Source organism: Schistocerca americana, chromosome 6 (assembly GCF_021461395.2).
Source record: "Schistocerca americana isolate TAMUIC-IGC-003095 chromosome 6, iqSchAmer2.1, whole genome shotgun sequence".
NCBI classification, from domain to species: Eukaryota; Metazoa; Arthropoda; class Insecta; order Orthoptera; family Acrididae; genus Schistocerca; species Schistocerca americana.
The window spans coordinates 320417125-320435536 of NC_060124.1; the positions used below are offsets into that span (position 1 = coordinate 320417125).

General features: G+C 42.3%; 1 protein-coding gene across 1 annotated transcript in view; it reads right to left on the reverse strand.

The window, feature by feature from the left end:
• The window catches only part of LOC124620373 (odorant receptor 43a-like), a 35688-nt gene extending 19557 nt beyond the window's left edge, over positions 1–16131 (reverse strand). The window contains exons 1-2 of the mRNA XM_047147044.1: positions 15751–16131; positions 6255–6354 (exon numbers count right to left, since the gene is read on the reverse strand). Of these exons, the coding sequence (XP_047003000.1) occupies positions 6255–6354; positions 15751–16112 (462 nt within the window). The 5' untranslated portion in view covers positions 16113–16131. The remainder of the gene's footprint in view (positions 1–6254; positions 6355–15750) is intronic.
• Positions 16132–18412: the final 2281 nt, after the last annotated feature.

Genomic DNA, 18412 nt, shown 5'->3' on the forward strand with positions numbered 1-18412 from the left:
GTTCTCATTCTCACCTCATGGTTCTTGCACATATTGTAAGGGAGGGCGTTGAACTTAGAAGATAGTACGAGGGTCACTCCAAAAGAAATTCACACTATATATTTAATCCATCTTTTATTCTACATGTTTGAAAGATTTACAGTGTGTAGATACATCCTTTACGAACAATATTTTCATTTCTCCACATAATTTCCATCCCTCTCAATTGCCTTACGCCATCTTGGAACCAGTGCCTGTATACCAGCACGGTAAAATTCTGGACCAACCTGTTGGAGCCACTGTTTGGCAGCGTGCACAAGGCAGTCATCATCTTCAAACCTTGTTCCGTGAAGAGAGTCTTTCAGTTTCCCAAAGAGATGATAGTCACATGGAGACAGGTCAGGACTGTAAGGCAGGCGTTTCAGTGCTGTCCATCCGAGTTTTGTGATCGCTTCCATTGTTTTTGACTGACATGTAGCCGTGCATTGTCGTGCAACAGCAAAACATCCTGCTTTTGCCGATGTGGTCGAACACGACTCAGTCGAGCTTGAAGTTTGTTCAGTATCATCACATATGCATCAGAATTTATGGTGGTTCCACTTGGCATGATGTCCACAAGCAGGAGTCCTTCGGAATCGAAAAACACCATAGCCATAACTTTTCCAGCAGAAGGTGTGGTTTTGAATTTTTTTTCTTGGGTGAATTTGCATGATGCCACTCCATTGATTGCCTCTTCGTCTCTGGTGAAAAATCATGGAGCCAAGTTTCATCACCTGTCACAATTCTTCCAAGAAATTCATCTCCACCATTCTCGTACTGTTCCAAAAGTTCGCTGCATACCGTTTTTCTTGTTTCATTGCGAGCCACTGTCAACATCCTGGGAACCCACCTGGCACAAACCTTTTTTAACGCCAACACTTTCAGTATTCTGCAAACACTTCCATCCCCTATCCCAACGTGCGTGGCAATTCGTTCACTGAGATGCGTCTGTCAGCAGTCACCAATTCGTTAACCCTCTGCACATTGTCTGGAGTGTGTGCAGCACGAGGCCTGCCACTGCGAGGACGATCCTCACTCGATATTGCCGTGCCCGCTTTCATCACGTAACCTGCTTGCCCACCGACTAACTGTACTGTGATCGACAGCAGCATCTCCATACACCTTTTTCAACCTCTTGTGGATGTTTCCCACTGTCTAGTTTTCACAGCACAGGAATTCTATGACAGCACGTTGCTTCTGATGAACGTCAAGTGTAGCAGCCATCTTGAAGACATGCTGTGACGGCGCCACTCACGGGAACTGGTTGAACTAAGTTTGAAAACAAGCAGGAAGGATGTATCTACACACTGTAAAACTTTCACACATGCAGAATGAAAATTGTATTTTTACAAAAATAGTGTGCATTTCTTTTGGAGTGTCCCTCGTATGCATATGAACACATGTTTGCTGGTCGGATTTTTAATGTATTTAAAAATTTTAGAATTACATGAATGAGTGCACACTAGGACTGCCAACAGCAGTTTTCGGCATTTGATACTGTTTTTGTTTTTGCTAGGCATGTTGTGTTTAGTGCAACATTTGCAAGTTTTTAATTCTAGACAATAAAATCTTGTATAACACCTTAAAGCTACTTGGCAGGAATTGGTAATTATTCACTTACAGAATTTTATGACGATTAAAATTCTGTACATTTTAAAAACTAGTTAGGTAACATGAGGACAGTTAAGCCATGCTTCATTTGTTGTGCGCCATCTTGCACCTTGAAAAGCAGGAGAACTTCTACATTATTTCACAATGAACTGATATTTCACAATGAACTGAGTTTCGTTACAGTCTTAAGAGTTTTACCTGTCTTAAGAATGGACATTTATGTTAATTTTCAACAGCTTCTATTTCAAAATGTGTCTAACTTGTAACTCGTCTTTGGTAATACTTCTGTTTAATTTTAGTTCACTTACTATTTAGTTCGGTGTGTGAGACCGGTCATAGAGGACATTGCAAGAAGTAGGAAGACGTCCGCTCAGCCTCGCATTCACAACCCACTGACTCCACACTGAGACTCCCTATTTCGATCTGTTTTGCTCCTTGTGGCACCAGAACAGGGTCGATCGAGATTCAGGTTGTCCGTGAGGGAGTCCTTCATGCAACAGCATTCATATTTCCAAATACTGCATTTTAACACGCCTCATTTGACGTCTCGCTTCCTATAGTGGTGCTACGAGTGTCCCAGTTACGGAAATACGATATTGCAGTGCCTGTGTTGCTCTGATTACGATGCAGATTTCCTTTGGACACGAATGCATATTTAAAGGAAAAGGCACTGCAGCGGCTATAGCTGTTATAAAATACATGCAATTAATTCGCATGGTTGATGACATATGGAAGTTTAGGGTATGGCCGTGAGTCATGCACAGATAGCCAAATGGTAAGACGACCACTCGGGATAAGTGAAAAATCCGGGTTCGAGTCTCGGTCCGTCAGAAATTTTCACTGTCGTCGTTCCACTCTGCAGCTGATGGTTGTCCTTCCTCACAATAGTGAGTGCATTGCTTGTATCAGTTAAGGAAACTCTTTCTCGGCTTCAGTCTTAGACGCAGTTGTTGGTAGTTAATCAGAGTATGAGTCTTTAGAATCTTCTCTTTTACAGATGGTACTTCGTGCCTGAATGACAGAAGGTGCGATTCCAACAAGACAATATGACTTCTTTAAGCACAATAGACATAATCAGAAATTGTGCGACACATGTCACTGACCCCCCCCCCCCCCCCCCCCCCCCCCCCATGAACCATGGACCTTGCCGTTGGAGGGGAGGCTTGCGTGCCTCAACGACACAGATAGCCGGACCTTGCCGTTGGTGGGGAGGCTTGCGTGCCTCAACGACACAGATAGCTGTACCGTAGGTGCAACCACAACGGAAGGGTATCTGTTGAGAGGTCAGACAAACGTGTGGTTCCTGAAGAGGGGCAGCAGCCTTTTCAGAAGTTGCAGGGGCAACAGTCTGGATGATTGACTGATCTGGTCCTGTAACACTAACCAAAACGACCTTGCTAATTCGGTACTGCGAACAGCTGAAAGCAAGGGGAAACTACGGCCGTAATTTTTCCAGAGGGCATGCAGCTTTACTGTATGATTAAATGATGATGGCGTCCTCTTGGGTAAAATATTCCGGAGATAAAATAGTCCCCCATTCGGATCTCCGGGCGGGGACTACTCAAGAGGACATCGTTATCAGGAGAAAGAAAACCTGCAAATACCGAACACAACCAGACTTCTTGGTTTATCTGAATAGTGTCAAAGTGTTTAGATTTGTGTAATAGGTGATAAGTGTGAATATTAGAGGTTCGTACAGAAACACTATAATGGCGAACCTAACGGTAAGTTCTGTGTCCTGAAGGACCCGTCCTGGCGCTGAATTTCGTGCAGCCAAGACAGCAGAACGCCCTGATTGTGAGCTGTTGGCAGCTCGTGACGCCTCCGGAGGCGATTATGCAGAAACTATATCAACGTCTACATGATTACTCTGCAATCTACAGTTATTTAATTGGCAGAGGATTCATCGAACCAACTTCAACTAACGTTCCACTCTCGAAGGGCGCGTGGGAAACATGAATACTTGAATCTTTCAGCGCTAGGTCTGATTACTCTTATTTTATTATGATGATCATTTCTTTCTATGTATGTCAGCAACAACAAAACGTGTTCGCACTCGGAGAAGAAAGTTTCTAATTGAAATTTCACGAGAAGGTCCTGCCGCAACGAAAAACGCCATTGTTTTAACGATTGTGATCTCGAACTGCGTATCATCTGTGGCACTCACTCCCCTATTTCGCGATAGTACAAAACAAGTTGATCGTCTTTGGACTTTTTTGATGTTCTCCGTCAGCCCTATATCCCATACAGCACAGTAACACGCTAGCAAAGCACGTACAAGCATTGTGTACGCAACCTGTTTAATAGACTTGTTGCATCTTCTAAGCGCTCTGTCAATAAAACGTAGTCTTTGGTTTGCCTTCCGCACAATATTATTTATGTAATCGTTCTAATTTAAGTTAGTCGTAATTGTAATCCCCAAATATTCAGTTGAATTTGCAGTTTTTAGAATTGTGTGATTTATCGTGTAACCGAAATTTAGAGGTTCAAAAAAATGGTTCAAATGGCTCTGAGCACTATGGGACTTAACATCTATGGTCATCAGTCCCCTAGAACTTAGAACTACTTAAACCTAACTAACCTAAGGACAGCACACAACACCCAGCCATCACGAAATTTAGAGGATTCCTTCTATTACTTATGTGGACGACTTAACATTTTTCATTGTTTGGAGTCAACTGGTTTTGTTCATCTATAAATAATGTGAGAGGGCTGCTCAGATTGTCTCCCAAGTTCAGTATTAAGATCAGGGGGCCTATAACACTTCCTTGGGGAACGCCTGATATTACTTCCTTTTTGCTCAGATGACTTTCCATCAATTACTACGAAACGTGACCCTTTTGACAGGAAATCACAGATCTGGTCGCACAAGTGAGGCGACACTTCATAACACGAAATTTGATTAGAAGTCGGTTGTGAGGATCATTGTCAAAAGCCTTCTAGAAGTCTAAAAATATGGAATCAATTTGACATCCCCTGCCGATAGTACAGATTACTTTGTGAATGAAGAGCTAGTTGAGTTTCATAAGAGTTTCTGAATCAGTGTTAGCCATTTGTCAATAAATCATTTCCTTCGAGGTAATTCGTAAATATTGAAGGCATTATATGTTGCAAAACCCCACTGAAAATTGACATTAGTGATATGGTTCTGTAATTCTTCTATTTCCTTTCTTAGGTATTGGAGTGGCCTGTACAACTTTCCACTATTTAGGTACCGATATTTCGGCGAGCGAACGGTTGTATATGATTGCTAAGTATGGAATTATTGTATCAGCTTACTCTGAAACGAATCTAATTGGTATACAGACTGGACTGGAGGCCTTGTCTTTATTAAAGGAGTTAAGCTGCTTCGCTACACTGAGGATATTTACTTAGTGGCACAGGTTGGCAGTTGTTGGTTCGAATTCTGGGATATTTTCTTCATCTTCTCTTGTGAAGGATTTTCGGAAAACTGTGTTTAGTAACTCTGCTTTAGCGGCACTGTTATGAATAACATCACCAGTGAAGGCGTTGATTGCATCTTGCCACCAGTGTACTTTACATACGACCAAAAACTGTTTAGTTTTGCTGCCAGATTTCGAGACAAAGTTTCGTTGTGGAAATTATTAAACCCATCTCTCATTGAAGATCGCGCTAAATTTCGAGCTTCTGTAGAACTTCGCCAATCTTGACGATTTTGCACTCTTTTAAATTTGGCATGTGTTTTTCGATGCATCTGCAACAGTGCTCTGACCTGTGGCCGGGCTGTGCCATAAATAGTCACAGCGGAAGGATACAATCCGGACTACTTGAGGCCATGTGACATCGAGGATGCTAGTCGGTACGCGGAACCTGCGCATCCTACTGTCAATGGCGACGACGCCTGTTGGTGAAACGGACGCCTCATAATCGAAGCGGTAGCTGTCGGAGTTCCACACGACGACAAACCGTTCTTGTAGTCATTCTACGGGACTGTTTGTTTCTGGTCTACGATACAATGGCGCCTAGAGGGCCGCACTCCGGCCACCTGTTTCACTTCGTGTTATAATGGTGGACTAGTAGTTCCGACACTGCAGTAGGCCCTATCCACATCCTCAGCTTTAGTGGTGGAATTTGCACTGTACGCGGCACGCATAGTAACCTGTAGCATAATAAAAAGCCAGTACAGAAATTAGTTCCTGGTGAGCTCTCCAGGATGTTCCTGTCAACTTGCGTACAACATTATTTCTGGCAGCTACTTGGTGTGCTCAAAAGACAAGGTTAGGTCCAGCGTAACTAACCCCTGCGTATTTTTAAGATGCACGAGGTTTAAACTATTTTCGCTTCTCTTTTCCCTCAGATGAAAAACACGTGTTTGTATTTTTAATGACTTCTGTTATAGATGGTTTCTTTCATAGTACGTAGAGAGGGTTTCTAGAGATGTCATTAGTTTGTCATTTAGAGAAGAGTCCGACTTCTTGTAAGTGATGGTAGTTATTGAATGAGGGAGAAAGCCAACTGCCGCACTGAAGATTCATTCAGACAGAACTGAGGTGGTACGTAGTTCTGAAGTTACTGTGGACTGAAGTTGACAGATAAAATGTTATGCATAAATGATAAAGCAATGCAAGATTATAATGGCTACTATAATCAAGTATCATACTTACAACTACTAAAGAGAAGATGTGCGAACACAGGTTGAGAATGTTTATGGAGAGAAGGGCAAATGCTCCCATGCTTACTGCCTTTTCTAGCTCGCTCACACATCTGTAAATATAAAATGAAGAAATCGTTATCTCACTGGATAAATATTGTACATAACTCCCAGATCTTAGAGAAAAAAGTGTGTAAACAGATTTGTCATAATATTTGGGTTTGCGCCCTTCGTGTCTGACAACTCCTTTGAAATTTTCACTTTCTTTTTATGTAGTTATCTCAAAATAAACTATTTAAATCTGCCATGTAAACAGAAAATTACTACTGTGAAACCTTATGTAAAACAGGTAACAAAATTATATTTGCACCAGGGAAAAATATTGAAGTTCCTGTTAAATGATCATTATTAAATGTTGCAACTAAGTTTATCTTATTATTAATAATTATAGAGTATTTGCAATTTCTAGAAAGCTTGTATACTATTTTCTAACTGTGTGTTCATGTGGTTATGGAGCTTGTTATAGCGCACAGTATATATAACAACCTGTCAAAACTTTTGGCTGAAGTTGAGTATTTGTGGTATAAATCATTTATAGAAGCGTAAGAGGAACTTTTTGTCCTAGCTTACCGTCTGTTAGTGATAATCTTCACTGTTTTGCTGGCACTTTCTTTAATCCTCCAAGTAGTTCAAGCCTCGTATAGTGCACCAGTCTGGGTGCCTTTATCGTTAATTTGATGTACTCTCATAGTTAAAGGGCGACCGCCAATTTATTTTGGGTTGGACGATGGCGGTGCGTAAAAGTATGTGATAGCTTTTAGCTTCCTGAACAGTGTTTTTCAAGATAACGTGACGTATGCTATTTCGGAAACCAGACATTTCAAGAAGTGACAGACGCAAGACTTAGTATAGCTGTACATGAATTTCCTGTACCAGAATCAGTAAAGGAGTTGCATTCGTTCTTACAAGTCACGCTGGTTTGTAAAAGGTTTAGTGGATATTGCCAGACCATTGACACAATTGTTAGACAAGATTACTAAATTTTTGTGGTCAGAAGAATGCCAGCGCACTTTTCAGGAGCTAAAAGAAGCTTTAACACTGAGTACGATATTAGTATTTTCGGATTTTAATAGAGAATTTGTTTTATCATGTGATACATGAAAACATGTACTTGGGCATGTGTTGTCACAAGATGTAGAAAGCATACAACATCCAGTAGCTTACTCATCAAGACAAATAAATTCTGCAGAAAGAACTTATTCTACAACAGTGAAAGAGATGTTAGGCTTTCTTTTGGAAACAACATACCTCGAATATTACCGGGACAGTAAAAAGTTTAGAGTAATAATAGATCATGCAGCATTAAAATGGTTGTTGGGGTTAAGAATCTTTCTAGTAGGCTGATGTGATAAGCAGCAAGACTAAGTGAATTTTATTTCGAAGTCATGCAAAAACCTGGGAAAAAGTGAGGAAATGCGAATGGCTTAAGTCGAAAAGTAGCTACTGAGTGTAAGCAACGGGAAACTGTACAGAAAGCAGATGACGAATGTAAGGAGCATTTTAAGCAGTCACAGTTTTGCATGCAGAACGTGTTGCTATGCGGGGAAACCAACTTGGTATCGCAGGTAGTGGTACCAACGAAGCTAAGGAATAGAGTGCTACAAGGAGCTCATGATCACACATTAGTGGCTCATGGGGCTCACAGATCTACCCAACAGAAGCGTAGCAGAAAGGTATTGGTGGACGAATAGGCAGATGGATGTAAGTCTGTACGCACAGAATTGCAGACCGTTCACACAAAGAGCGGATCCGTGTCGAACAAGAGTGTCATTTCAGAGATTACCTAAAGAATTATCACCGTTCGAATTTTTGGGGATTGATATTATAGATCCATTCAATAAAACACATGCAGGAAATAGGTACATACTCACAATCACACATAATTTTTCAAGGTACATTGAAATGGTCATGATGCCAAACCAGGAGGCAGCAACAGTAGCACAAGCGCTTGTGAATAATTGGGTATTGAAATTTGGAGTGCCTGAAACAATAGTAACACACCAGGGAACGAACGTCATGTCAGACATATTCAAGGAATTGACTAAGTTGTTGAGTGTGAAGAAGTTAAGGACGAGTCCTCTCCATCCGCAAGCCAATGGAAGAACTGAAAAAGTGCAAAGGACAATCGAGATGATGCTTGGATACTACGTTGACTCACATTGCACCAAATTGGATGTCTATTTCAAGTATGTCATCCCCGCTTACAACTCAAAATAGCAAACAAACACAGGATTGTCGCCATATGAAGTAGTATGTGGTCGTAAATGCCATCACCGTTCGAAATATTGAAAATGAAGAAAGGGGAAGCTGAAGAGTCTGTTAAAGAATTTGCCAGAGTGATCAGGGAAATTTGGAATAGAGTATGAATGGCAAATACACAAGCACTGGGGAAGCAGCAACAAACAGTGGGCGATAAGGCAATGGCTCTGAGCACTATGGGACTTAACATCTATGGTCATCAGTCCCCTAGAACTTAGAACTACTTAAACCTAACTAACCTAAGGACATCACACAAGACCCAGTCATCACGAGGCAGAGAAAATCCCTGACGCCGCCGGGAATCGAACCCGGGAACCCGGGCGTGGGAAGCGAGAACGCTACCGCACGACCACGAGCTGCGGACCCATAAGGCAAGAATGCGGCGGTATATGGTTGGTCAGTGACTGATGCTATCAACTTCGTATACACTCAAGGGAACGACAAAGATACTTTTTGTGAAGTGTCAGGAGCCATTCCATGTGATAGAGACTACATCGCCGGTAAATGTCAAGATTCAGTTGCCGATGAGAATAACAATTGTGCATATAGTGGCGCTGAAACCTTTTCAAGGGAGTCCAAAAGCTGTTCCTTGGATAGGAGATGCGGACCGGAAAGGGAGATTGAGCAGAAAGGTATTGGAAGATAAACAAAAGGTTGTAAATGAACTGCAACGAGGAACCCGTATCGATTAATGCCTACGAGATAGTCATTTAATATTTTTTAGGTTAGGTGTAGGTCTAGTACAGTTAATATTAGCAGCTGGGAAGGAGCAATGCAATTAAGATGGTGGAAAGTAATAGGTATTCTTGCCTGTAGGTGAGGTGCAGAGAAGGTGGGATGATCAGTTGCATGCAGGTCTACTCATCTTCGTCAGGGTTCTGTTCGCTAAGCAGGAATCGTAATGATCGCGCCATTGCTGGGTGATACAGTTGGTATTCAATGCATAAAAGATGCTGACGAGGTGAGAAGATTGGAAGAAACATTCGACAAATTCCGTCAGGGAATGGAAAGGCATGGGATACTCAAAGGAAGTGCTAGAGTATGACACTCAAAGGAAGTGCCGGGTTATGTGAGAGAGTACATGCGGCGTAAGAGAAATTAAAGAGTGACATTTCCCAGGGACAGGTTGTTATTCCACATAAGAAAAAAAGAGGGTTTGGATCGATGCTGGAGGCACTACTGATGAAGAAGTCATTCGAAGGGTGAACACACCATAGAAGAGGTTAAGCAGTGAGAAAATGTGAACAAATTCGCGACTGATTGGCACACTACGCAGATTGCAAGTTTAGAGAAAGGCGTTTTGAATAGCACATGACTTTTATGACAGCTGACTGGAAAAATAATGCGGTATGCCAGAGCTGCAAAGAACAACAAATCGAAGTAGAAGTGTTAGATAGGGAAGTAGCAATGACAAAATGGTTGCAGTCCCTAGAAGATACTGTTTGGGAAGGATGAGGGGAAGTAACAGAACCTCAGAAGGCTATGCATCAGGCGTGAGAGGTCAGCTAGTGGTAAACTTGCCGCCAAAGCAGTATTTAGAGGGTCTAAGGAAAGTACAGAAGGAACAATTCCCGAGCACAAAAAGTTACCTTTTTATTTCAAGGTAGCCACAGTATCGTTGAGAACTGATGGAGTGAAACTCTTACATTTCCGTTTCTGTACCAGAAGCAGTCGAGACAAGACGGTTACGAGTGTTGCATAGTTCATACGTAACTTGTCAAATGGGGGATACTGAAGAAATTTGTAAGAGTAAAAACGCAGAGATTATTATTAATTGCAAAAGACAAGGAGAGAGATGTGGAAATGGAGGGAGCGAAGTCCCAAAACTGCTACTGAGAGGAAATCCCAGTCTGTGCGAATACGCTAATAAGAGAGGGGCAGGATTCTTGTGTGCAGTGAAATTGCTAATGGAACAAAAGGAGGTAAGAGAATGCAATAAAGAAGACATCGAGCCAGAATTGTACTTTCAGCAGGCCGAGGTACGTTGGTTGTACTCTACCTTTGACAAGATGGTAGTAGTGCCTAGTTGTTTCGAGCAGGGAAAGCTTGGGTTAGCAAAGAGGTCAGAGTTAAACTGGAGTGGTTTTTTTATTAAATGGAACAGCGTGCGAGATAATGGGACTTCTTTCCATTTGCCTGCCATGATTTCAGGAATAATTCATTGAATATTTTGCAGTCTCGTTTTTATTGGCCAGAGGAGCCCATGGAAGTGCTACCTACCGCAGATCTAACCAGCTTGAACCAAACTCTAGGACCGGAATTAACGCAGTCTAAAATCACGTTTCTGGAGCAGGAGGAGGGACGGTCCTCCCTGGAAACCTTAGTGCTGATCGGGGAAATCAATGCCAGAAAGTGACGACATAGACTATTGTCATAAAAAGAACCACAGCGACACTTGTTCTGATGAGCATAGTCCTTGTTTTGGTATGTAGAAGACGAAGAACAAGAGTGAATTCAGATCCAGCCGTCGTTCAGATTTCTGTGGATTGTATACCCCACGAAAAAAATCAGCAGAAGGAAGATAAACACGCAAGGGTGTAGTCTGAAAAATAATTGATTCATTTTAGCTCGTAAGTTTGGAATATACAATTAGAAGTTATTGTGTAAGAAGCCTAGTAATGAAATAAGCCCCATGGTGTCGGAATTAAGAACACGGTAAGAGGCCCTGTAGAAATGTATAAGATTAAGTGATAGGATTAAGGAAACCAGATGTTAGAATAATTCTTCAGGACAATCTAGTTTGGTTGATCCGAGGGGCCAGGTCTTGACAAAAAGGAGTGCAATGTAGCATATCAACTGTATTCGGTCAAAAGTACCTCAGAGCAAAAGTGAGTTTCAACAGAGCCAGCCACAGGCAGGGAAGAGTGTTATGCGTTGCGAAGGAAAAAGGGCTGACAAACGTTGCGAAACAGTGTAAGCTGAGCACGGTATAGCAGCAGCTGAGGCTGCAATACGCTGGTGGAAGGACGGAAGTCTTTACTCACTCGCCACCACGGAAGGATAGTCTGGAGTTTACAAGTACTCAGACGTTCATATGCTAAACTGTTCTCATCTCGGTATCACAGCCTACACCATGAATCTGTGACACCTGGAGCGACATCCTGGAATGGAGCATGGGGTCCGCTGTTCGAATCCTGCCTCGGGCATGGATGTGTGTGATGTCCTTAGGTTAGTTAGGTTTAAGTAGTTCTAAGTTCTAGGGGACTGATGACCTTAGAAGTTAAGTCCCATAGTGCTCAGAGCCATTTGAGCCATTTTTTTCAGGAGAGAGTGTCGTCTGGAGCAGGGGCCACCCACTCGCTTGCGGGAGGTCACGGCCATCCCCGCGGGATTGTCGGCTACACTGTCATCACAGTCGGAGCCAGACATCGCCAAAGGCGGTATTCGAGTCACGCCACGCTCTGCCCCTCTCTTTGTTCCTGATGTACTACAGCCAGGGACCAGAACGAAGTAATTAATTAAATACAGGGTGATTCAAAAAGAATACCACAACTTTAGGAATTTAAAACTCTGCAACGACAAAAGGCAGAGCTAAGCACTATCTGTCGGCGAATTAAGGGAGCTATAAAGTTTCATTTAGTTGTACATTTGTTCGCCATTTCAGCCAATAAAGTTTTTGGTCCCTTTTTCTTCGAAGGTGCTACTGTAACTGGACTACAGTATCTGGAGATGTTAGAGAATTGGTTGTTCCCTCAGCTCGAACAAGAAGCACAACAATTCATATTTCAGCAGGATGGAGCGCCACCACATTGGCACTTATCTGTCCGTAACTACCTGAACGTCAACTACTCGAGGCGATGGATCGGCCGCCAAGCAGCCTGTGACAGAGCACTTCATCACTGGCCTCCAAGAAGCCCTGATCTTACCCCCTGCGATTTTTTCTTATGGGGGTATGTTAGGGATATGGTGTTTCAGCCACCTCTCCCAGCCACCATTGATGGTTTGAAACGAGAAATAACAGCAGCTATCCAAACTGTTACGCCTGATATGCTACAGAGAGTGTGGAACGAGTTGGAGTATCGGGTTGATATTGCTCGTGTGTCTGGAGGGGGCCATATTGAACATCTCTGAACTTGTTTTTGAGTGAAAAAAAACCTTTTTAAGTACTCTTTGTAATGATGTATAACAGAAGGTTATATTATGTTTCTTTCATTAAATACACATTTTTAAAGTTGTGGTATTCTTTTTGAATCACCCTGTAAATCTACTGTTGCCCTGACGTCTCCTTTCGCTCCTTACCGGTGACAATCCAAGGGTCATCCAAAAGAAAGATCAATTTCCACTGTGTCACATGGCCTTAATTCATAAAACGCTGTGGAGAGGTTTAGAATTTAATCCGGCATATTGTTGGAAAGACTGGTGTACAGGAACTTCACTTCATCATGTTTCCTCTTGTTGTTGGTCAAACACTAGCAGTGAAAATTTCACTCACAATGAATCGAGCGCCAGAAAATGAACAAGAACACAAAAGCGCTCCTTTCTTTCTTTTTTTCTTTCTATTATTCGTGTTAGTAAGATTTAAATATTTCAGTATCTACTAATTTTTATACTTTTTGTTATGTATCTTTGTATATTTGCGTTATCTAAGAATTTATTGGTTATAATTTGCACTTGGTAAATTGTTTCTAAGAAATTATCACGTTCAGATGCATTTTACTTGCATTGAAATAAATTATAAGCTCAGAAATGAGATCAATGGATTGAAGGGGATAACATCAATGAACATGGAATGGCATGGAAAAGATAAAGTGCAAACCTTTCAAATATTCTAGAACTGGACTGTTCGTTCATCATGCAGTGAAAACTTTTCAGATATTCTTAAACTGGAATGTTTAGAAATCATGGGTGGAAGCAGCGGCAACAATGTAAGCTTGAGTAGTGTCTGCAGGCCAGCTACAGATTTTGGATTTTGTCTACATATTTTTACTTAAATAGCAAATGCAGTGCGTTTTTGAGTGCTGTAAAATATGTTGCTGTTGTTGTGGTCTTCAGTCCTGAGACTGGTTTGATGCAGCTCTCCATGCTGTTCTATCCTGTGCAAGCTTCTTCATCACCCACTACCTACTGCAGCCTACATCCTTCTGAATCTGCTCACTGTATTCATCCCTTGGTCTCCCTCTACGGTTTCTACCCTCCACGCTGCCCTCCAGTATTAAATTGGTGATCCCTTGATGCCTCAGAACATGTCCTACCAACCGATCCCTTCTTCTAGTCAAGTTATGCCACAAACTCCTCCCCAATTCTATTCAACACCTCCTCATTAGTTGTATGATCTACCCATCTAATCTTAAGCATTCTTCTGTAGCACCACATTTCGAAAGCTTCTATTCTCTTCTTGTCTAAACTATTTATCGTCCATGTTTCACTTCCATACATGGCTACACTCCATACAAATACTTTCAGAAAAGACTTCCTGACACCTATACCCTCCTTTCAAGACACTGTCAATTCCGTTCAACTGCTCTTCGAAGTCCTTCGCTGTGCCTGACAGAATTACAATGTCATCGGCGAACCTCAAAGTTTATTTCTTCTCCATGGATTTTAATACCTACTCCGAATGTCTCTTTTGTTTCCTTTACTGCTTGCTCAATATACGGATTGAATAACATCGGGGAGAGACTACAACCCTGTCTCACTCCCTTCCCAACCACTGCTTCCCTTTCATGTCCCTCGACTCTTATAACTGCCATCTGCTTTTTGTACAAATTGTAAATAGCGTTTCGCTCCTGTATTTTACCCCTGACACTTTCAGAATTTGAAAGAGAGTATTCCAGTCAACATTGTCAAAAGCTTTCTCTAAAGTCTACAAATGCTAGAAACGTAGTTTTGCCTTTCCTTAATGTTTCTTCTAAAATAAGTCCTAGGGTCAGTATTGCCTCACGTGATCCAACATTTCTACGGAATCCAAACTGATCTTCCCCGAGGTCAGCTTCTACCTGTTTCTCCATTCGTCTGTAGAGAATTCGCGTTAGTATTTTGCAGCTGTGACTTATTAAACTGATAGTTCGGTAATTTTCACATCTGTCAACACCTGCGTTCTTTCGGATTGGAATTATTATATTCTTCTTGAACTCTGCGGGAATTTCGCCTGTCTCATACATCTTGCTCACCAGATGGTCAAGGCTGTCAGTAGTTCTAATGGAATGTTGTCTACTCCCGGGGCTGTGTTTCGACTTAGGTCTTTCAGTGCTGCTGTAAAATATAGAACATGATATTACACACGGCATGTATCTATAATAAACGCGCATCAGTTACGCTGTAGAAGTGAAAGTCGCCGAAATCGCAGTATCGAGAAAAGATGTCATTATGCCTGAGCTTTAAGAATAAACATTGTGGTTTACTTTTCTCTACTAGATCAGGTGACTCTGTTTCTACAAGATTTCGTTCCTGGCGATCTTCTCGACCCCCAACTTGGGGTACGGCGATTTTATCTCAGGCTATGTTTCATTAGGCCTTCGATCAAAACGCTGTTCCACCGGCCAGTGGTTTTTGTTTATTCCACTCCCGCTGTCGCAGCGATGCCGATTAAGTCACCTTGTGCCTGTAGGACCCTCGACGATTTTCATCTGTTGATGCAGTTGGAGGAAAAGCACAGTATATCCAAGGCAGGAACAAGAGCGTAATCATGGAGCAGAAAAAGTGCTCGCGTCGACAGGATCGCTAACTCTCGTCCTTATTGGGATTGTGAAGGAGGCTATATCCGTTATTTAAATTGATACCCAGATGAAACCGAAGGGTTGGCTGTTATAATTTACATCATTTCTCTGACATTAAAAAATGTGATTCTGCCCAATAGCACCTACGCTGATACAGTATTTCTGAACATCGTGGAAAATGTGTTTTTAGCACTTTTGCCCGCATCTCGTGGTCGTGCGGTAGCGTTCTCGCTTCCCACGCCCGGGTTCCCGGGTTCGATTCCCGGCGGGGTCAGGGATTTTCTCTGCCTCGTGATGGCTGGGTGTTGTGTGCTGTCCTTAGGTTAGTTAGGTTTAAGTAGTTCTAAGTTCTAGGGGACTGATGACCATAGATGTTAAGTCCCATAGTGCTCAGAGAAATTTTGAGCACTTTTGTCTAGCGGTGGAGAGGTAAGATCCCTCCGAAGAGACATTTTACAACTAATAATTTTTTAAGAAAAAACAAATAATGACTACAACAGCTACTGCGTAAACTGTATCCTGGTGTATGCTTACACGATAATGAGTTGATGGTGCCGGATATTCTCTACTAACAGTTGATACATTTCATCATTAGCGCTTTTTTTGTGATTGGGGTATGTTGAAGTGAAGTCAGATGTCGAAAAATTGGTACAATCAATATCGGGTCTAGTAGAAGTTGCGATGAGTGTCGACTCGTCTCCAACTGCCATATTTTGCGCCGTCCCAATAAACGCAGATTCAGCGGTCATCGACTGTGGACCAGCTACACGGACAGTTGCAGTTTTCAGATTCTGAATGTTGCTGTTGAGGACATGTATCTCGGCAGTGACGTTTATGATGAGAGTTACGAAGAGAGCGTCGATGAAGAGGGATAGCTGGACACCGCTCATGAGCATCGCGGACTCCAGCAGGAAGAGGAGCCCATAGTTGGACGGCTGGGTCTGGTCGAAAGGCAGCCACAGCGGCAGCGGCAGTTGGCGGCCCTGCTCCGCGCCGCCGAGTGCTTGGCTGATCAGCGGGTCCAGGCACCAGAAGGTCACGTTCATCGTCGCCATCACCTGCACACACCACAACCTCAGATCACATACCAAGCTCCGAAGGGAAGCTACAGTAGAGGTGGTAGTTGGCGACCCTGCTCCATCCCGCCCATTGCCTGACTGATAAGTGGGCCTAGGCATCAGGAGGCCACGTTCATATCCGCCTTCACTTGGTCACAGAGTGACTTTAAGGGGACCACACCGTGGTTCAGGTCGAAAAAAATTGGTTTTCCGTTTTCATCGTATTTCGATAAACTAAGGTTTTAATTAAGTTCTCTGAAAAGGATTTTGCTGATTTTTTTTTTCTCGAGCATCTAAAGAGCATTTTCCTACCAAGTGTGTTTATGCACCACGCCCACTGTCAACTCTAAGACATATGGAGATGCCATTATTAGCAAAACGGAATGTGTAGGCCACGTTCAAAAACGTTTGGGAACAAGGCTAAGAAAACTAACTGTTGATATGAGAGGAAAAAAATTAGGAGATGGAAAATTGTTGACCGGAGAGGGTCAGTTAACTAAAACTGAAATAGAAAACTAGAAGGTATGCTATGGGCAGCCAATTAGGAGAAATAAGGAAAATCTTGAGGAAATGAAGAGAGATGTTTGGGCCATATTCTTCCGTAAGTCCTCCACTGATGATAAGCCATTCAGGGATTGTGTCCATCAGGAGAACATTCGTGGTGTAAATACAATAGGGCTCAGGCAACTGGAGAATCTTATGCTCCAGCATTCTCTTCCTGCTGCTGTTATTACAGTAATTAAACCTATTTTCAGAGACTTGGCTCATCCTGACCTAAGGAAACGTCTGCTTGGGCAGACACAGAACCCAAATGAGTGTTTCAACAGCGTAATTTGGAACCATCTTCCTAAAACTGTATTTTTAGGCATGCATACAATGAAGCTAGGTGTTCATGGTGGTGTTATTACATTCAATTGTGGTAATATTTGAAAGTGTTGGGTATTGAAAAAGCTGGGAATCAATCCTGGTGAAAATATGATCACTGGGCTGCAACATTGCCATAAAATGAGGATAGCCGATGCAGACAGGTCTGCATCTAATATGCCCAAGAAAGCAAGACAAACATCCAAGAAGGTGAAAAAGAAGCTGGAAGACCTGCTAAAGGTCAAAGAAGGGCCATCATACGCAGCAGGACAGTTTTAATTAACTGTAAGTAACAAATTTCAAAAGTTTTTTCTTTAAAGTCAATTTCCCGCAAACTAAAATTTTCAGTATATATGCCCCATTATATCAGAAACTATCATAGATAAATGAATGAAATTTTCAGAGACTCTGAATAATGTAAAAAGCCAACTCTGGTACTACATTCATTAATATTCCCCCATTAGAAACTTCACAAAAAAATATTTTCTGCAGAAAAAACTTAATATTTTTTGTTAATAAATTGAAAAAGTATATCTTAAAAACTATGAAATGGATAAAGTAGATTTTAGTACAGTTGACTCTATTAGCATCATGTAACATACAGTAAAAATATAAAGGTACTGCATCAAATAGTTTTTTCCAGAAATAGGTCAAATACTTGCCTAAATTAACATGGGTTATAGGCAGGATGTGGTTCCCTTAAATTACACTACTGGTCCTGGCCGTAGTGTAGACAAATCGTAAGTGGCAACTGGTAGCCCTGCACGGAGCCCCACTGATCAGGGTGTAAAGGCAGCAGAGGGATAGGTTCATCGCTGCCGTCACCCACCCACAGCCAGAAACAAGTAAAAACACTGATGAGCCGAAATGTTACAACCACTGCTCAGCGCGAGACTGTATTCAACTTGGTAGCGTTGTAGGCACGTAACGCGATAAGCAAAGCACTCGTATTACTCTGAGAGTAGACTCACGGGGAGACATTCTAGCGACAAAATGAGGCACAAATGGGGAAATCCACTGACGTAAAGCGACTTCGACAAAGGAAAGATTGTTAAGGCCTGGTGCCTAGGAATGAGCAGAGATGGGATGGCAAAGATGGTAGGCTGTGCGCGTGCAACTGTAATTAACATTGTTTGAAGGAAGCTGAAACCAGCAGTAAGTGACAGAATGTAGAACAGCAGCCCCCTGTCTCTGAACGAGGAGAACGGAGGCTTGCACGCTCTCTAATGCAGGATGTTACTGTCGCGACAAAGCACGTCTTCGAGGTTGTCGCA